General features: G+C 38.1%; 2 protein-coding genes across 4 annotated transcripts in view; one reads left to right on the top strand and one right to left on the bottom strand.

Moving 5' to 3' along the window:
* The window catches only part of Orp8 (Oxysterol-binding protein-related protein 8), a 732,808-nt gene that overhangs the window by 291,746 nt on the left and 418,975 nt on the right, over positions 1–22,087 (top strand). The gene's annotated exons all lie outside the window — the stretch shown is intronic.
* The window catches only part of LOC137639913 (phospholipid phosphatase 1-like), a 118,092-nt gene that overhangs the window by 46,518 nt on the left and 49,487 nt on the right, over positions 1–22,087 (bottom strand). The window contains exon 2 of one of the 3 annotated variants that reach the window (XM_068372196.1): positions 21,518–21,669. The exons of the other annotated variants lie outside the window; for them this stretch is intronic. Coding sequence (XP_068228297.1) covers positions 21,518–21,669 — 152 coding nt within the window. The remainder of the gene's footprint in view (positions 1–21,517; positions 21,670–22,087) is intronic. 3 annotated transcript variants of the gene reach the window in all.

Here is a 22,087-nt window from a genome sequence, read left to right as displayed (position 1 = left end):
CCCACTGGCATTAGTACAGAACAGCAGGGTTAGATGGTCTTTCATAGGCTTATAAATGAGAACTGCATTTCCTTTTTCTGTAAGGAAACTTCTCCTTAGAATCTTCCAAATCAGACTGGTTTCATCACAATTTAAAAACCTATTGTGATATGCAAGTCTCAGAATCCACGAGCCTTTTAAAACCTTTAAAAAATATGTGTCACATACCACTATGAATGCCAGATCTTCTCTTAAAATTCTCAAACCAACCCCTGCCCCACCTAGAATCTTTCTTTTTCTTTTTCTGCAGACATACCTGGCTTCTTTTTCAAAAGGTCAGCATGCAATACCTTTGCCTTTCCACAAATAATGTTTTTGGCAATTGTATCAACTACTAACTGCTTCACAAAAATCCAGATCAGTAACTTTTCGATGTTATCAAAAACACATGGCTGTTGTTTCATCAATGTCAGCACTGGTTTCACAACAATTGATCTAATTCTTTTTTTTTCCAGAATCGTACAAATTGTGGCTGTTGTACCATTGTACAGTTTTGCAAGGTCAAACACATGCATAACTTGTTCTTACTTTGCAATAATTTCCTTTTTCATTTCTACAGTTACCTTCTCCTTACCCTCTTTCTTAATTATATTGGGGACCATTATAATGATATTACACTGTGCTGTCAACTTTACAAATCAGCACAAGATGATTTTACGAATGAACAAGAGTGGTCACAATTCGACAAAGAGAGGAAGAGCAAGTGGGATAATGTGAGCTAATGCGAGACAAAATGGAGTAAAAATTACATGAATATGGCATGAACAGTGTGTGGGTGATGTTAGGCACTGTGTGACTTTTTTCTGTGCATCACATGATAGTCTCGTTCATGCCTGTCCATGAAAAATTCCTATATAGTGCAAAATATTTGCTCGCAAGCCAATGTAATGTACTCGATATCCAATAGAAATTTTTATGCTCATAATACACAATATTACTCATAACCTGAGGTTCTACTGTTATATGAATTTTGTGGTAAGCTCAGAACTACTCTAGTAGACAAACAAATTAACCAATGCTATTGCCTTTCATGAAGGTAATCTCATGAGGGATAAAGTTTCCTAAATGCACAAAGTTCTGGCTTATCTATAATTGTATCAAATACAGTAATATATGTTCACACTCCTTGATAATACTATAGTACTTTATCTAATTTAAATTCCAAGTGATTTATATAGACATGCATTTTTGCCTTGAAATTGTAACTGCAAGTATTGCTTCTAAATGGACAATCCTGATACAGTATATGCTTACAGTACTAGGATTTTCTAGTAAGGAAATATTATAAGTATGCGGAACACCTTGCACATCTTTTGTGCAATAGGCTGAACGATATAAAACGTATTTAACGTATTTACTTTCAATGAGTTCTATTGGCTGTATTTTTTCATATGACCAATATCCTGGGGGTAGTTTAACAGTTTTGGTAAAGGTCTTACTATCTCAACTCTTTGTTTGCACTAAATAGTTACTTGAAGTGCACTTGCAAAATCTAAACATAACTGAACTGTAATAACCTAAACATTAAGTGGGTTGTGTGTTTCTTTGCCATTTCCTGGGTCTTAATTTTTTTTTTCAGTGAAATATGAAAGCTTGGTGTTGGGATAATGAGCAACACCTCTCTTCTTTGGAGGGCATCAAGTAAGCAATTTTGTTTAGTGACAGTATGAGCTAAGTCACAGAGAATTTGGGTATACTACAGGTAGGGACACATGCCGATATATTAGCATCCCAATAGGTACTACACAACATTTTGTTTTGTAAAGGCTTACACAAGGGGTTTTCAAATTAGCAAATAAAATTGGAAGGGAAGAAGAATAAATTTTTGGCAATCCTTCACTGCCTACTCTCTGAAAGAGATGGAAGCATCTCAATCCTCTGAGATCTAAATGGTGTTAATCTATTACAAACGACTTGAGATTCCATGGATATTATCCAACTATAAAAGAAAGGCTTTGGTAAGTCTGTAAGCAACCCGAGTGCATTTTGCTATAGATGACTAGAAAAATTTCTCACAGAGTTAAGCAGTTCTTTACATGCTTGTTTGTCAATCCTTAAATATTATGCATAAAAGATAACCAGAAGTTACTGTATACCTGTACTGCTAATTGTTCTTATAGTGAATGTGATGGGCACAAGTCCCGAAGGCTAGTTCCTTAACCACAAGTACTGTATAGCTGCTACATGGATATGTATTCCAAATAGAGATACCCTTCTTACGATTTACAGAAAGGGAGTCTCCGTGGTAGAATGGAATGTAGTTTTTATCTTCCTTTAGAAAATAGTAACCCAATTTATATTCCCACGAGAAATTCTAATAGAATACTGTATAGCTATAAACAGATTAGAAAAATAAATGCTGGTGAAAGTCCATAAATAAATCTTTGTGGAATCTAGCAGAAATATTGGCATCTTTATCACTCTTCATGTAAAAGATGAACACTCCATGGGTGTAATGCACCAAAATTATTTGGATGCTCCTCATCTAAAAAGAGGAAAATGAAAAAGTCCATGAATTCTAATACCGTTTTGAGAGAAAATTTCACCACTGAGAACAAGAAAGACATTCAAGATGTAAGATAGTTTCCCTTCTAAATAATAATTTTTACAGACAACAACTGAAGGTAAGCCCTCATTAAATGGTGTACTGAACGTACATACAGTAGTCAATTGGGCCGAGTTTAAAACTGGCTGGTACAGCATCACATTTGACTGTAGATGCTAAGTTTTTCTTTTACATAAATTAGTAGTCTTATCTAGTTTCCAGATTTATGGTACAACTACATTCCAAGGGAATAACTCAAGAAATTGTACTTCAATCAATTATTCCAAAGGAAAACATATATCTGTTGTAAAAAAAAAAAAAAAAAAAAAAAAAAAAAAAAAAAAAAAAAAAAAAACATTTAATAGACGGAATAAAGTATGGTATGCATTCAGAATACTGTACTTATTTAAAAGTATAGGTCATGCAAAAATATATTATTTCAAGATTTAAGTTAGTATATATAAAAAAAATGCAATTAGTAAATATTTCTTAGACATGCAACCATATTATTCATGATAGAGATGCAAAAACTAAAAAGTGTTAATAAAATAAATCTTATTTCTATTTAAAGTATCTCCTACAGCTTCCCCAGCTTCACAAACATGAGAGTGCATGTTGCATATCATAATTTATGACAGTGAGAACAACATTCAAAGCCTGAGTACATTCAGAGGATTTTCATCACGAAATATAATTGTAATACTACAGTATACAGTATGCTATTTACAATACGGTGATAAAAATAAAATGGACATGAAAATTCTCGGTGCAATAATGATGTGAAAGTTATCCATGATGGAAAATCTCTGAATAACCCAATAGTGCTGTGCCCAAGATTGGTGGTGCTTTTCAAAAAATATGAATGAGTACATACAAACCTCAATACAGCTATAACAGTGTTTGTTGGTTCCATATCTAACAGTATGCGATGTGAATTTGAATTCTAAAAGGGAATAACTATAAAAAAGTTTTATGGAAATACACATGGACCTAAAGAAACAAAATATTGCCTTATACACCATGAACTACCTATCACCGGCTAATTCCCAATCTATTTCACCTGGATAAAGCCAGTTCCTTGGAAGGCATACTATCAGTACACTACTAACGAATAAGTACACATTTGATTCTTACCCCTTTAGGAAGCAATAGCTGTTAATCTATAGGTGTCCCTAAAATTCCTATTTCTTAATGTTAACACTTATTATACTGGTTTTTTTAACAGGTCATAAATATTCAAGATCATATCCTATCCATATTAATTCTGGAGGCTAATCAAATACAAGCCATGTTACTGATAAATCATTAAAAAATAACTGATAAAGCTAACTTATATATTAGGACCTGTTTCCTGGTTACTTATGCTACCATACACACTTCTATTTACAGTATAAGGAAAATGCTACTCAAAATATTTGTTACGGGTTTGCAACTTATTCTAACAGCTTGCATTGAATAAAACCCCTTATTTAGATTATCCTGAGTACAGCACTGCAAATAAAAAAAAAATTAAAGTGTTCTTAGATATTGTACTGAATACTTTGAAAAGATTAATGTTAGATAAAAACCAAATAAATAGCTAACAACTGGATTTACAGATGAATAATTCATGTTACATAAGAGTTCTTTAGGGAATCCACAGTTGTCAGATAGCTAGGATGATCCCTTTGGATTTAATCCTTTCTTATTATGTCCTTAGTAATAAAGGAGCAATACTGAGTGTACAGTACATACCGAGATGGTCTTAGATATTGTACTGAATACTTTGAAAAGATTAATGTTAGATAAAAACCAAATAAATAGCTAACAACTGGATTTACAGATGAATAATTCATGTTACATAAGAGTTCTTTAGGGAATCCACAGTTGTCAGATAGCTAGGATGATCCCTTTGGATTTAATCCTTTCTTATTATGTCCTTAGTAATAAAGGAGCAATACTGAGTGTACAGTACATACCGAGATGGACTAGGCTGCCAAAATTCAACCTAGTCCTGCTATCAATAGTGGAGTAAATAGACTACACTCTTTCAAGTGATGGCAAATCTACCTATAAATGACAAGCCAACCTCTTAGAAAGAGAATTAAATTATTCAGAAGTAAATAACAAGAAATTATCATATGCTGATTAAAATACCATCGGACTGAATACAGTAGGGTCCCGAATTATGCGAGAATTTGGTCGATCAATGACCTCGTGGAAATGGAAAATCGCGAATTTCGAAACACACAACTAACAGAAATAATTCCATTGCGGCCATGGCAACCAGCAATTTGCCTATTCAAATGTGTTTACTACCCATTTCCAATACTTTCTTTGTAGTATACTGTATTTCTTTACAATATCAAATTGTTCTTGTAAATAAATAAAACATTTAATATACTTTAAAGTTCTAATAACTTGAAAAATGGTTAAAATTACAACCAGGATAGGTGTAAACACCATATATTTCCCGTTATAACACAACCCAAAATACAGACAAATTTTAATGTTTGTCATATCTATTGTATAATACAACTGGTGAATAGCAAAACCATCACTCTATAGACTAGCTTGTTGTATGATTGAAAATCCAGAATTATCAAAATAAAGGCGATTTTATATCATGCGTTTCCTAAACACGCTAAAAAGCACAATAGAAAACGACAACCAATGTTTTGTTTACGTTTATCTTTGATCACAACAAAGAAACAGACGCATTTATACATCTGTGTTTTTGAATTGACAGCAATTTTACCAAGTATAGATTATATGTTGAATTTGTTATTACCAATGTTCTAATTATTTTTTATTAGAACTTTCAAATAAATGAAATGAATGCCATTTATGAAATGTTTTTCTTTATGATGCCGCCTGAAACGGAAACCTTCCATTTGTTTACGCTCCATCTTCGATCATAATAAACAAACGAATGCATTAAACACACATGATCTAAGTCATAACTAATGATATTACAAACATTTAGTAAACATTATGTTATTACAAATATTTTACTTACCGTATCCATATAAATTCCTAAATTCGTAGCAAAGCTGGAAATATTTTTTTCCTTATGCGTTTAATCCACAATAGCAAACTGCCGCTAATGACAGAGTGATAACTTACGATAATTCTAAACTGTTACGAAAGATAATTGTCCTTTCCATATCCAAAATACTTTTCCTAACTTCAGTTATAAGTCAACTTGTACCCACCTCAATTATGGATCCATATGCAAAAAATGTAAAAGAAGAAAGTACTAGGCCTATTTTTAAAGCCACCGAACAATTAGGTTACCGCTATAATGTTCGATGAGAGAGAGAGAGAGAGAGAGAGAGAGAGAGAGAGAGAGAGAGAGAGAGAGAGAGAGAGAGAGAGGTGGTTTTAAAGTACTAAACAATAAATATGATAGGTTATAACACATTGGTGTTTATGTAATATTAACTGTATAGATGGTTTGAATAAGTTAAGAAATGGTGTAAACAATTCTTTGTTATTGTATTCGCGCGGAAGCTAGACATCAGCTGATGTGATCACAGCCAAAAGTAAAACAAAAATAAGTTAGCAATACTCGATTTTTAAAACACACCCGAAATTTAACAACATAAGTACATGTTTTATTATAGCGCAATTGACATTTAGAGTAAAAATTTTCTGGAATAGAATGGTGTTTCCTAAAAAATAGTGGTTTGCGGACGAAATCGGTTACCGTATTTTAAGCTATGATTGAAATGGATGTATACACGGTATAATTTTTTCGTTTTGTATTTAATTGACACTTCAAGAAAACCGATTTTGGTTTCTTCATCTATTTGTACGTATTGTATAACGAGAGAGAGAGAGAGAGAGAGAGAGAGAGAGAGAGAGAGAGAGAGAGAGAGAGAGAGAGAGAGAGAGAGAGAGAGAGAGAGTTATGACGCAGAAGGTTACAGACCTAGAACAGGGGAGGATGAAGGGGGGGGGGGAGTGATGAGATAGGCTGGGTGGACTCGCAGGGGAGACGGTAGGAGACGGGGGAAGGGGGGATTTGGTTGCCAGTGGCTAAAAATAGATTCTGAAAGACGGTAAAGGGAAAAACGAATCCCATCGAATAAACAGAATAAGGAAAGGGAATAAGATCCAGAGGAATAATAGATATAATGGAATGAAAATGACTAGATGGTGTTAGTTGTGATAAGAATAATTTAGATATTTGAAATAAGAGTGTCTGAGGAGGTATAGAAGGAATTCGTGATAAATATAGAGGAATATCAAAGGATACAGTTAGTTTGCATTAAAGGGTTTGTTATCGTTTATCGGCAGTGAATAGCCTAAACTTCGGTAACGAGTCGTCAATATTTTGTCATATTTTAAACAGTATACATTTGATTAATGTTTGCAAATCAAATGTATACTGTTTAAAATATGACAAAATATTGACGACTCGTTACCGAAGTTTAGGCTATTCACTGCCGATAAACGAACCCAGTCTACTCGTGAAAACCTTGAACGCCCAGAGGGAAAAATAAGGCTTTTAAATATACTGTACTAAACAAAAATAATGCTTTAATATACCATCATTAACACTACCATTACAATTATCGTAAGGTTGGAGAAAGATAAAGATTGCCGAGAACGTAACCACATTTCTGTTTACATTTTGTCAGCTGGACTCGCACAGTTAACAGTTGATTTCATTGTTGATGTGGAATTTTATCCTTAAATAGGCTATTCATTATGAAATTATGTTAATGAAATGTAATGTTGATATTGTTTTGTAACATTTACTATAAATCACCGTATTTAGGGCTACCAATATACTTAAAAAGACAATAGATTTGATACATTTTGTAGTGCTTGACTCGCGAACTTTGAACAGCCTCGTAGATACAGGAAATTTAATTTTTTAAAACTATCGATCGCGTAATTGAGGAATCGCGTAATTAGAACACGTGTAATTCGGGACCCTACTGTACTGTACTGTATTGTAAAAAGCCACTTTGACATTCACTTGTGTGGTGGATGAGGCGGGAAGTATAATCTAAAGGATGCAGACTTGTACAGTTAGGAAAGATACAAATTACTTTTAAAATTTGTTATTTGTTCCTATACAGGGTAGGATAAAAACCTTCTCCCTTTAATAGGAGACACTGTATTCTTAGGAGGGAGGAAGTTCTTGTAACCAAATTGGCTGGTTTACAAGACTGTTGACTCTAATCTACTAACTATTGCCCGAGTCTCAGGGGATAAGGCTAAGTTACTGTCATACAGTCAATCACAGAACTATACCTTTAGGGGTGTTATGTCTGTAATGTAATGATTTGTAAATTGATTGGTTCACATAACTATCCATCCTCCCCCTCTTTAGGAGGATGGTGGAAAGCCCAATACAGTATAGTATTCTACCTGCATCAAAGTCCTTTCCAGCGACATAATAATCCAACCGCTGCACATCAAGGAAGGGGATGGAAAACAGGAAAGACGGCTAGACATTCTCATTCTCACCTAGACTGATGTTTTAACTGGTATCTCAGACAAAATGCCTCGTCCTGTGAGAAAGTTAGGAACATTATACCACCTGTTGAGCAGCTACCACTGGTCCTAAGGAGAAAGCGCCAAGTCACTTGAGGGTGTATTCCCATAGATAGCGAGCCTAGAAAGTCGTCTTACATTTTCAAACTCCTGCCTTCAGCAGCTGGCTCACTGGCAAATTATTTCAAAAGGTTAAGGTTATGCAAACCCCTCTGACTTCGTATGCTGGTCCACCACTCTATCAATGGTTTCCAGAAACTAAAAAAAAAATGGTGTTTCTGATTACTTTCTTCTTAAGACTTTATACAATGATGAACAGTTTTTGCAGTTGTGGTATGAATTATTAAGTTCTTTTGAGACAGCATCTTAGAACTCTCTCACAGGGCATAGAAGCAACTCATCTGGATCATCAATTACTTCTCTCAGGAAAAAAATTTAAAATGAATCAAATCTTGTATTGTTTTCGCAACAAGCTCGGGAACAAAGGAAAACGATATCTTCTACCAACCTTCCGTGTTACTTCCAGGACAGGACAATCATGTAACTTGCTTTGCCATTTAGTAGAAGCCAAAGCAAGAAAACTTGTTTTGAGAGAGATGTCCCTATCCGATGTATTATTCAATTGTTCATAGGGGACCTTTTTCAAAGACCTAAAACCTTCACTACATTCTAAGAGGGAGTTTTTAGCTCTCTTGATGAGAACATTGTTCGAAATTCTTAACAAACATAGATGATTCCCATGAGGTTGAAAGATTAACTACTTTCAGCTTGAAGACCTGGCTCAAGACTGAATGGTAGCCTTTTACTGCTGAGACTGAAAAGAGTTTCTCTCTTCGTATAAAGACTAGGAAATCCACTATAAATTGTATAGAGGTTCCAAGAGAAGAAATCCCCTTCCTATGGCACCAATAACAGAAAATGCCCCATTTGACCTGATAGACTACTGTAGATGATCTTCAGAGGTATCCAGACATCTGTGCATTCTTTGCGAAAAACCTCTCGCTTGAGAAGTAGGCTAACCCCCACCCGTGAAGAGTCAGGTATGTCAGGGACATGTAATGTCTCCAAAGATGTGGTTGGCATAGAAAATCCTGTCGTATGGGTAGCCGTCTTGGAGCTTCAGATAATCCTGTTGTATGGTTAGCCATCTTGGAGCTTCAGATAAGTGATAACAGGCAGCAGTTCAGGGTACCATTCTGCATGCAGCCATTTGGAAGTTACTAAAATCATTTTGAAGTTTGGGGTATTCCACACATTGATTACCCTTCTGAGTAGGAAAAACAGCAGAAAAGCATACAGCTTATACCTAGGGCATTCCAGAAGTGTTGGAAGGCCCCCTCCAATAACACTGTCCGATTTGGTACTGTATCAGCAAGCAGTACACTGGGAACTTGTTACCTAGCTTCGTCGCAAATAAGTCAATTGTCAGGGAATTCCACAAAGTCAGGAGGTTCCTCACCACTTGAGGATGAAGGGACCACTCTGACCCAATGACTTATCCCTATCGACTATCACATTCCTTTCCCTGGAATGGGGCTGTCCAACAGGGTACTGCATTGTTCTGTGCCCATTTGTGGGCCTCTCATGCTGTTGCATAGGTGTTGAGACATCAAACCTCTTTGTTTGTTGACGTAAGTCACTATGGTTGTGTTGTTGCTCATCAATGCTACTGAGTGGTCTATCAAATACTGTTGGAGGGACTGTAGAGCCTTTATCTCCAGAATATTGAGACAAGGGCCCCTCTCTGTTCTTGACCATGAGTATGAGATCATATGTTCTCTTAGATGCGTGCCCCATCCTTCCTTTGATGTGTCTGTGAAGAGAAGTAGTTCTGGAGAAGGGAATTCCAATGAACATCCCCTGAACAGATTATAGCCACCAATATAGGCCAGATTTGGCTTCCTGTAGTATCAGAACTAGGGTCTTTGTTCTAAGACCAGTCTTTCTTTAGACACCACTGCAGCAATCTTAAATGAAGACAGCCAAGGGGGACCAGTTTTTCCAATGATGACAAGTAGTCTAAGAGTTGCTGCCACTGCCATGCCAGAAGCTAAAGGCAATTTAGAAAAGGATGAGGCACCTTTTCAGTCTGGTTACATGGTCGTCTGATGCAAAGACTTTCCCAACTGTCGTGTCCACTCTCTTCCCCTGGTATATCTTTTGTTCCGGCATGAGACTGATTTCTCCAGATTTACCACAATACATAAATACTAGCAAAATGAGAAAAGTCTGTTGTTTTGTTGCAGGCGTTGCTCAATGGAGGATGATAAAACATATTCTTCATCGATCCACCAAGACGAGAAGAAAGTTAACACTGAAGTAAACAACTAGGGGGTGTTTCCCAGCACAAAGCAGAGGACTTTGATCTTGAGGTGATAGATCCCCATTTTTCCTACGTATTTTAGTATCCTTCCCTTGGGTTCAGAGGCTATCCAAAGGAGAACAAAATGGAGATCTTGTTTCCTGATAATAATTTCCTTAGGGGCAGTTCGTTCCCTCATTGATTGCCTCTGCCTGTGAAATCTCTGAGGTATCCTTCTCCAACTATCTTGAATGAGAAATATCCCTCGAGGAGAGTCTTTTTATAGACCCGCTTACCTCCCGATCCTGGGGTATGTGAGCGCGCTATAGCTCGTGTTTGTTCCAATTCCTTTCCAACATTGAAGGTGAGTGCCTGAGCTCAGGTGAGAGCTGTTATGCACCTGATTGGCCCTCTTGTTGTAAGTGATAAGGCAATTGTTCATTGGCACATCTTGACCAAGTAGAAGTCGGCGATAATTCCCTAATTGGTGGACGATATCTCACCTGATACTGTAATGTGTATTCCAGTCCAGTATACCAATTTACTATTCCAGCACAAAGGAGCTTGTTCATAGCTAGCCACCCGTGAATATGAATGAGAGGGCACCATTGTGCGTCTTGAAACTCTTTTGTCTGTCCAGAAAAGTTCTTTAACTGACATTTCTTGCAGATCTGAGGGAAGGCCGGGTGAAGTTCTAACCGAGAAGTGGTTGCACTCAGTAGATATTGTTATGCTAACACCATCGTACATCAATGTGTTGGCATATTCTTCTGCTCTAGCCGTAAGTATTCCAGTGTGGCATACATGAAAAAAATCACGCTTTAGCATGAGAAGATCGCATAAGTTCCATCTCTAAGTCCTTGTCCAGCGGATGAGCTCTAAGAGGAGCGATCTTGAAATTCCCAAGGAAAGGTTCCTAAGTGCTTAGAGAAGCAGTCTCTCTTGGTTGTTGCGCTGTCGAGAGAAGATTTCCGGCAAACAAAAGAGTGCTCATCTTGATATGCATGTTTGCTCAAAGGAGAATATTTCTATTGGAAGACTGCAGGCGGCTGTTAAAACTTTTAACAAAGTGTTTGTAGTTACTGGCGGGCAGCGAGGAAGTCCACCCCCCTTGCCAGCACACTGAGAAGCCACTTTGACCTTCACCCAGGGATAGCGAGATGGCTGAAGCAAAACTTAAAGGACTTTGGTTTGAATACCTGTAGCTATGTAAAATACAAATAAAATTAAAAGTAATTTTAAAATTTGTTATTTCTTCCGACATAAATACAAAAACCCTTGTCATTGAATAAGAGACTAATCCTTAGGAGGGAGGGAGCCCTTCTAACCACACTGGTTGGTATAAATCCCAGGATGTCGTTACAATTGGACCTGATAGAAGTGGGAGTGTTAAGTCCTACCACATCCCAACATTTCAGAATAGATTCTCATGGTTTAGGCTTGGTTACGTCCATGGAGAGAAAGTCGAAGAAGAGCTTGCATCCTCAGAGGGATAAGATGTCACAATGAATGGCCAATTAAGTGTAATGTATTCTACATTCTATCCCTAACCCCGTAAGGAAGATGGGGAAAGTACTTATATACTGTATCTTGCTCTTATAGAGCAGTTGCTCGGTATAGAAGCTTAACTGTGTCAATGTTCGATCCAGCAAATATCGACACGATTACTGCACCCCAAGGGAGGGGAAGGATAAGAAGAAAATGGTCAGACAATCCACCACTTAAATTAGACTAATGTCGCAATCACTATCTTAGACAAGATACCTCTTGTCCTGTAAGGAGCATGATAAGCTACACAACCATGTGAATACTGTCACTACAAATGGTCTTTAAGAAAACATAGGTAAAGATCTGTGGGTATACTCCCATAAATAGTGGGCTGCAAAGGTTGCCTGGCACTTTAGCACAGTGCTTAAACCACTGACAGGTTCTCCTTGTGGCAGAGCATGTTCAATATTTCTACAAAACCACAAAGAAAACAGGAGTTTCAGGAATTCTTTTCTTATTTCTTTATTACTGAAGAATAGTCATTGTCTCCCCCCCCTAGAACAGGAAGGTAAGACATTCTGGTCTCCACTAGTCACCTTTGTAGGGAGGATACGGAGGTGGATGGAAGGTAGTCACGCTTTTCATATATCCTTTAGAATAACTAGTGACAGGAAAAAAATATGCCGTTTTTCTGAGGGCCCGTGAAACGCTTCATGCACCTTGAACTTTCTAAGAGGTCAAGACTTCCTTACCCCTTTTCAAGAATCCTGTCTGCTGTATTGTGAAGAGTCCAGTCTATTCTCATGAAGAGTTCAGATCTGAATTTAAGTATTTTTTGGATTGGGTATTGAGCAGTAATTTAGCTTGACTGAGGAATTGGAGGGGCTTCCCTGATGAAATAAGATAAACTAACAGGTAATCTGAATAACATTTAGTGTGTAGTTGCTTGGGAGCCATCAGGGTTCTTCCGAATTTCAATGTACTCATTAAATTGTTGAGAAATCGGTGAAATGGAAACGAAGAGAAGAAAGGTGTAAGCGTCTATGATTCCTAGATATGTTGAAAGACGTCTTTGAATTTTACTGCCAGTCTAGGACCGGCAAAACCACGGTAGATTCTTGTTCTACTGCATGGCAAGCATGTTGAGTGATGTAAGTTTCAAAAGACTTGTCCTTGGCAATCCACAAGGCAGTGTAAATAAAGTTTTATTAATTCTGTTATTTGCCGGGGAGCCTTGCATGGCTGTCATGCTAAGGTATTCCCCAATATTCCAACTTCTGTCTGGGAGTCTATCTCGATACTGAGGCCGCTCCTCTGTAGGAGTATAGAAAGAGGGTAATTGTTAAGACGAGTGCTGTTTAAAAGTACTACAAAAAGGCTAGCATGAGCACTTGTAGGAACACTCGGGAAGTAGTAGCCAGTCTGAAGCAGCAAGCTTTGAACTTTGGCCATTCTCCCAAGATATAGTGGAGAAAGCCTCCTACAGGACAGAGCATGAATCTGAGGGTACATGACCTTTGGAACGGAAGAGTCTTCACTTTTACTTGTCCAGAATGGAGTCTGTGGAACCAAGCACGTGCAGGTCAGGAGTGGTGATGGTGTCTTGTTCTACATCCCGACCAACATGTTGCCATTCATGAGTTCCAGAAAGTCACTGAATTCCATGATCTTTTATGCTTCACCTTCGTCAATCCCTCAATGTGAAAGGCATGGTTGTGGGGGAAAGTACAGGGTGCTCTTCAAGCCTTTCTCAGGGTGCAATTGGGATCTCGTAGTAGTTATCCTTGTAGGGCCTTGGCCATTAGCAGTAACTGATCGATGGAAGAAGAGATCTCTTTGTAACTTCTTCCACTATTACCGCCGGGTATCTGCTCCCTCTTTGGAAAACGTGCTTCAGCCCTTGTAACGAAGGGAAATACGTGCACTATTGAGTCCCGCGGTCTGGCAAAACGGGAAACAACCGTATTCTCTCTCCTCTGAGTTTTGAATGGCCCACAGGGCAGATGAATAGTACACCAAGAAGCTTTATTGTTGGAGTCTGACCGGACCAAGTAGTGTACTTCCTCGTCCTTGGGCTTGACAAGCCCTGGGTCGTAATTCAGCACGTGACTACGACCACCCAGCAATCCAACCTAGAAATTCTAGAAGGCTGGTCATGGAACCAACTTCCATGGCAGCGAACTCAGGTGTCGGGACGTCGTGTCCTCATGCTTGAATCTCCATCAGGGCCCCTCCCTTTAGCGCGGGCTCTGTTGGTTTGATTGACGAGGGATGGCGACTGCAAAAAAACCAGGAATCCTGAAACTATCGATCGCTATATACTATAATGTCAGTAATGTCATTATTCAGTGGAAGACAGAATTATCATACTAAGCTGCCTTTCTAAAGGTAATCATATCTAGCATCGTCTTCCTGAAGAATACACGCAAATAAACTTGGTGAAAAAGGATCCTTGCCAACAAAACCGCACACGTGCGCAATGTGGCATCTTAGTGCTTATGCGATTTCTGAAATGAGATTTGAGAAGTCACTTGTTCCAAGCCATCAAGCACTCCAATGGAAGATCTTAACATTCTGGGAACACAAAATCATGGATCTTTCTTTGAGTGTGAGAAGATCTGTGTTGAGGAGCAGTATCGGCGAGTTTGGAGATCTCGCGTAATGGTGTTACCGAAACATCTGTGCAACATCCCTATGTTCCGAGACAGGAGAGAAACAAGGATGACAGTTGAAGTCTTGAACAGCACCACTCTTGCTGTCTCATACAAGACCCACTATTGGTAGCAGGAGCTCCTTTACCTTGTAATGCAAAACCTTCCTGGGTGGTTAGGTTTTGGTACAGGGCTGCTCCTCTCACGAAACCATGCAGAGGAACAGTTCAAGTCTTGAGAGACTTCCAAATCAGTTGACCTGTACTTAGGTGATTCTTTCCTCCTCTTTAGTGGTAGAAGTGCTAGGAAGAATCAGGAACAGGTGAACTAGTTCCCTGGTGACTTGAAGAGGACAAACAATTAAGGCACAAGTATAAGTCACAAACATTCTTCCAGATTGACAGGTTGCTTCGAGCTTATTCTCCACGCTTACCGTTTCTATGGAATTGGCCACACGCCACAAACAGGAATTTTACGATCAGTTATCATTATTGGAAGCTTTACAATTGGTTACTGAAATCAGGAACCCTACAATCCACGATTGTCCCGGAGCATACAAAATTGTATTGTTATAAAAGCCAAAAATGAAAGGGCAGGGAACCAGGAAAACTTGGCGCTCATTAAGGTAAGATCTCGTAGCCCGTACAAGCTATGAGAACAGTCATGGGATCCTCTTCCACCATATTGAGTACAGTACTGGAAGAGTAGGAAAAAAGAAGATGCCAGCAGTTCTGTGATTCAAAAGTCACTGAAAAACACATGTTGAGTGTATGTTCGCGTAGCATTAAAAAGTGCAGTGAAATCTTGAACCTTGTAACAAAACGTATTTTCAAGGATGTAGGAATTTCTGATATATAACCTCTTGCCTCATACGCAGCTGGGTGTCCAACTTACTTAGGTTGGTGAAGGGCCTTTACTCTCGTGAGAATATGAGAACTTGAGCTCAAATGAGACAGTGCTAGAAACTGGCATATGAACACTTTTATCTTGAACAGCTCAGCTCTGGATAGAACACAGTTTTGGTATACAGTACAGTCTGCAGTATCGCCCTCAGTCGACCTACGTTTCCGCATGGATGGAGGCGCTTTCAACCTCGCCAGACTCCGCGCCAGAACCAAGATCACCTTGTGTGCAGTGCGAGAACTGCAGTATGCTGACGACAATGCCACCCCAGGTCAGACGACAGAGGACCTGCAGTCATTAGCTGATGCATACAACTCTGCCTACGAACGTTTTGGGATGCAAGTCAACACAGATAAAACCAAGACCCTCGTCCAACATCCAGGACTGATGCTCCCAAACTTCAATACCAAAGTGAACGACCAACCGTTAGAACAGGTGGACCAGTTCTCCTACCTAGGGAGCATCCCAACATCAGCTCCCACAAGCAAAAAGGACGTGGAGAACAGGATCAGGGCAGCCCACTCCGCCTTTGGCCGACTCAACTGCCGCGTATTTAACAACCACGCACTGACAATGACCACCACAATAATGGTGTTCAGGGCAGTAGTCCTCTCCACGCTCCTGTATGCATGTGAAACATGGACGCTATATAGAAACGATATTAAAAACCTAGAACGCTTCCAACAAATGAAAATGAGGCAGATCTTGAGAATCCCCTGGGAGAGCCACACCACCAACATTGAAGTCTTAGAACGTGCCTCGCTGACCAGCGTGGAGGCCACCATCATCCACCACCGCCTCCGCTGGATAGGACACGTGCATAGGATGGATCCATCTAGGCTCCCAAAGAAAATATTCTACGGAGAACTGACCCAGGGCACCAGACCACGAGGAGCCCCGAAAATGCGCTATAAAGATCAACTAAAGCGGACCCTGGCTCTAACTGACATCAATCCTTCCTCATGGGAAGAAACAGCCAGGGACAGGAAAACCTGGAGGAGTACAGCACACCATGGCACCGTGGACTTCGAGGAGAGGAGGAGACAAAATGAGGAGGCTAGGAGAAGAAGGAGAGAGAGATTAGAACAGCCCCGCCCACCACCTACCCTCCCTTGTGAACACTGTCCGCGACTCTTCCACCACAGACTAGGACTTAAGAGCCACATCAGACATAAGCACCCACCCCATAGATAGGAGGCTGATGGCTGACGACAGAACCCAATACTCGGACATGAGTGGGCGCCTATGACGACGACTGTCTTTATGTATTCTGACTTCATCAGAGACACGCAGTTACTTCGATTGGACCTATTTAGATGACATCTTCCCCTTCTGGAGAAGTACTGTAGCAGTTTTCGGTTGAGGGCACTACATTCAGTACGAGACTGACCATGGTTGAAAAACCAACAGTACTGAAGTCTGTTCTCGTAGGGACGACTCAGTATGCATATACAGTATACCCTCTCTCTCCTGATATCGAGAGAGGGGTAGAGCATGAAAAGGGGAGACATGCAAACCCTTATTCCTATTGGTAATGCGGGCTTTCATTTTTGTGAGAAAAGAGCACACGTAGCTGGTTTGTAAGCCCCGTATCGCAAACCGATATGTATTTTCGGGAAGGAATGTTCCCAGTAAGTATTCTCTTGCCTCATGATACGTACTGGCACACATATAAGTATAAAGTTTCTTGCCTAATTACAAGGTTGCTGTAGAAGGGTGTGCACAAACAGTTGATTGTGCTCTAGGGCACTCGAACAAGGGGGAACTCGTGGGTGTATGTGAACATGTGAGGGCTCGCTCCTAATAAGAGTGCAAGGGCGCACTCCTTTAGGAGAGCAAGTTGGCACAGGAGTGCGTGAATGCTCACAAGCGTACGGACAAGGGTGCAGTACTAAACGATTGCTTGCGCGAAAAAATGAGGCATGCATAAGAACAGATGAGGACAGGAATGTGAGCACGCAAGCACAGGAGAACTCGTAGAGGTGCATGGAATCGGTGAGGGCACACTTCTCTAGGAGCACGCACATAGTAGCGAGCGACCAGATGAGGGTGCTTGGATATGGGAGAATGCACAAACAGATGAGGGCATGCAAGCAAACAGGTGACAGCAAACACACTCAAACAGGTGAGGGCGGACTCCTGTGGGAGCACACACTAGAACAGATGAGGTCGTGCTCCTATAGCAGCGCATTACCTCATCGTCTTTCAAGGTTGTCTTATTCTTTGTCTTTAGTAGGTTGGCCAAGGCACCAGCCTTCCCTTGAGATACTACCGCTAGAGAGTTATTGGGTCCTTTGACTGGCCAGATGGTAGTACACTGGATCCTTCTCTCTAGTTACGGCTCACTTTTCCTTTGCCTACAAATACACCAAATAGTCTGGCCTATTCTTTCCACATTCTCCTCTGTCCTCATACACCTAACAACACTGAGATTATCAAACAGTTCTTCTTTGCTCAAGGGGTTAACTTCTGCACTGAAATTTCTTGGTGGCAACTTTCCTCTTGGTAAGGGAGAAGAGAGACTTTAGCTATGGTAATCAGCTCATCTAGAAGGAGACTCCGAAATCAAACCATTGTTCTCTGGTCTTGGGTAGTGCCATAGCCTCTGTACCATGGTCTTCCATAGCCTTGGGATAGAGTTCTCTTGCTTGAGGGTACACTTGGGCACACTGTTCTATCTTGTTTCTCTTCCTCTTGTTTCTTTAAAGTTTTTATAATCTATATATGAGAGATATATTTTAATATTGTTACAGTTCTTAAAATATTTTATTTTGATTTTTGGTTACTTCACTTGTAGTTTATTTATTTCCTTTCCTCATTGAGCTATTTTTTCCCTGTTGGAGCCCTTTGGGCTTATAGTATCCTGCTTTTCCAACTAGGGTTGCAGCTTGGCAAGTAATAATAATAATAATAATAATAATAATAATAATAGTGGAGTCACTGACGACTCTTGGAGCAACACTTTCTCTCTCACTGGGAGAGAAACAGTAGGAGTCCCATATACCCAACTCCTATAGATTGACCTTCTAGGACTACTTCATCCATAAAGAGGAAAAGAAGGATGGAGCCCTTTCCTTCTGACAAGAGGTGTGAAGAAACAAAGATGTCCCATAAAAGCAAAATTCCTTAGTCACAATAACACTATCCACCGTTTTTACTTGCAAGAGAATAAATAAAAACAGGAATAATCTTAAACAGAAACAAAAAGTTTATATCGGTAGATGACACATAACTGTCAGTCAACTACAGTTATCAGGAAAGCTGCAAAATCTTTCTTCTTCTCTCTCATGCACAACTAACTGCCAACAATTACTTAGAAGAAAAACAAAAGATTAAAATGGCCAGCTGAAGGCGCTGGAGTAAGTCTGTACTCACTGGCAGCTCAAAACATGCTTCTTGGTGTATTGGTGTATGTTGGCAAGGCCTTCCTGAACCCAATGTAACTAGCCAGACATCATTAAAAGTTTTAATAGTCGCCTAAAGCCTAGTTGAAAACATTCACCTTTTAAAGGATGAGGGTTTCGATTTGTGTAGGAACAAATAAACTGTTCTGGAGAAACAAAGCTCATTAACCTCAGACATGAACAACTGCCAAAGGTACAGAGCAAGGACAAGAACCTTCCACTAAACACTTCATTAGAAATGAATCAATATTTTATAATTTACAAATACAGTACATATGTAATATAAATCTAATACATACTGTACTTAAGCAAAGCATATCTGATATCAATTAGAAGAAATGAACGGTGACTAAAGTACATCTTTAACTAGTTAATATCCTTAGCTACATAAAAAGCTTACCCTTAACCAGGGAGATGATATAGTCATAATTTAATTAATGATATTGGGCTATACAGCATGGCGCTGGGGCCTATGAAAACATTCATTGCCTAAGAGTAAGCTAGGAAGTAGGAAGAGAGATAATGTATAAAGATAAAAATAAAAGTCCAGCTAGGGGCTGAAGGAATGCTGAAAAGACCTTTATGCAATGCCTAAAGCACACTGCTTGAGGTGCACCAACGGTATTAACCCACTACGGGGTAATAAAATAATTAAAAATCATCAAAGAAACAAAAATATATAAAAATGAAGTATCAAGCAAGGCAGAATCTACTGTAGTAAAGTGAATTGTGGATGCTATGTAATAAACTAACCAGAGCTTCATTAAGAAACTCATCAATGTAATTAATGTTTTCCACACGACTGAAGAAAATTATAAAATTAAAAGAATTAAAGAAATCCTAAAAATTAGAAGTAACACACAATAATCCTGAAAAGCTTTTTGGTAAAGGAAGCACTGTGAGTTGCTAATATATTGGCAGACACACACAATGATTTGTTTAACTACCGGAGACACAAGGAACAGAGGGCACATGCCCAAGCCTACCAGAGCTATCCAATCAACGTCTTTATCTTCCGAAAGACAAATGAAGTGTCTTCAAATTTGCTTATGACACCAAAATGAGCTATGTTAAAGTAATGGGTCTGTGGTAAAATATGATGGTAGAATAACAGATCTGAGAAAACTGACTTTGGTGTCGGATATTTGTTTGACTTTCTCTTGCAGAATAAAATCAAGCTCTAGCAATTTAATTTCTTAAAGACATATTACTGTATTGTACTAACAATAAATGACTAGAGACTTTAATTTGTCCTCCTTTAAAACTTGAAATAATTAGTGATATTTATTTCATATTTATTATGATGTAAGTTAAGAACAAAAAAGACATATGCACAATAATTCCCAAAAATTGTCAAGGGAATATACATTCCGAAGATAACATTAAATGCAGTATAATCTTTCAATTCTTAGCTGAAATAAAACAATGTTTTTATGTACTGCACACAACATTCTCATTCAATTGAATTTTGTATAAATTATAGGTTAGTAGTGGAGGAACCTGCTAGTAAACAATCAACAGCAATACTGTTTACCAAATAAGAAAAGGTTGAAACCACCACAACAGGTCTTTAGCTATGAAACATAAATGTAAATTTATAATAGGTAAAGATGAATTACACAACTTGATATTAAAACTTCAGAGGACCTGGAAATATTCATAAGCAAATTATTCAATATGCAAAATAGACAGAAGGCAAAAAATAGCAATGTATACGCAGTCTACTCTAATAATGAGCACTGTACATTTAAAAATGACTTCCAAGGAACTGACAACTGGGAAAAACAAAACTTCTATTGACCCCATAAACTGAAACTAACCTACGCAGCTAACGAGCTTTGACACAAATGGAGAATTCTCAACTATTGTGTACTATTATGCAGTGCTAATATTCATGCCTAACAACACTGTGCTCACATAGTTACCCTTAGCATCACCACCATCCTCCAAGTGTTGATTTTTTGCAACTACTATAGTGAACTGTAATTTATAAAACGTAATCTAACCATGCAACTGAACAATTTGAATGTCATTATTAAATTTGATCATCATTAGATGAAAACAACATGCTTGACCTCCAATGGGCATGTGAACTGAAAACAGTATAATATATATATATATACAGTATATATATATATATATATATATATATATATATATATATATATATATATATATCATACATATATATACATACATACATACATATATATATATATATATATATATATATATATTATATACATATTTATATCATACATATATATACATACATACATACATACATATATATATATATATATATATATATATATATATATATATATATATATATTATATATACATATTTATATCATACATATATATACATATATATATATATATATATATATATATATATATATATATATATATATATATATATACAGTATATATATATATATATATATATATATATATATATATACAGTATATATATATATATATATATATATATATATACAGTATATATATATATATATATATATATATATATATATATATATATATATATATATATATATACAGTATGTAGGTTCAGTACTGTTTATTAAAAGGGACAACATGCATAGGTAGGATCAACACAAAGATGGTGGGACTTGGTGAGGGTAAGGGTAAAGGGACTGGGCAGGGCAGGAGTCACCTGCCAACTTACCGCAATTACTGGCAGACCAGTTCCTACTAAGTAAAGAACCAGTGTGGTTACTGTAGAGTCCTTATAAGGATATCGCAGGCTCTGATCGTCGCAATTGAACCCTCTCTCGTAGGGTGTTCCAACAAGGAAAAACAGTAGGATAGGGATCGCCACTGAAAATAAGAGGGACAGAAGGGACAAAAAATGAGTGAGGCAGCACAACATTCGCAAGGTACGCAGCATGCATATGGCATCACCCTTCCTTCTCTTTTTAGGGCATGTGTTGAAAGGCCACAAAGTGTGTACAGTATACACAAAAGTATTTACCTGTATTAGTTTACTGTACCTACTTGACACTTATTAAATGGTAGTAATGTATTGTGCTTGTTAAGTTTTTCAGTGTCATTGTTTAGTTTGTTAGGCCCACGTGTCTACTAAAGGTTTATAAGGAGAGCAGATACTGAAGAACAAGAATTGCATTTATTTAAAAAGAGCATTACTGGGAGTCAATGAGAAATCTAACATTTATATTTATCTAAAATAAAGGAAAAATGACAGTGCTATGAAAAATAAATACTTATTAAAAAACAA

The sequence above is a fragment of the Palaemon carinicauda genome, chromosome 4, assembly GCF_036898095.1.
Source record: "Palaemon carinicauda isolate YSFRI2023 chromosome 4, ASM3689809v2, whole genome shotgun sequence".
NCBI lineage: Eukaryota > Metazoa > Arthropoda > Malacostraca > Decapoda > Palaemonidae > Palaemon > Palaemon carinicauda.
The sequence above is the reverse complement of the archived record's forward strand: the minus strand, read 5'-3'. Positions and strand labels throughout refer to the sequence as shown.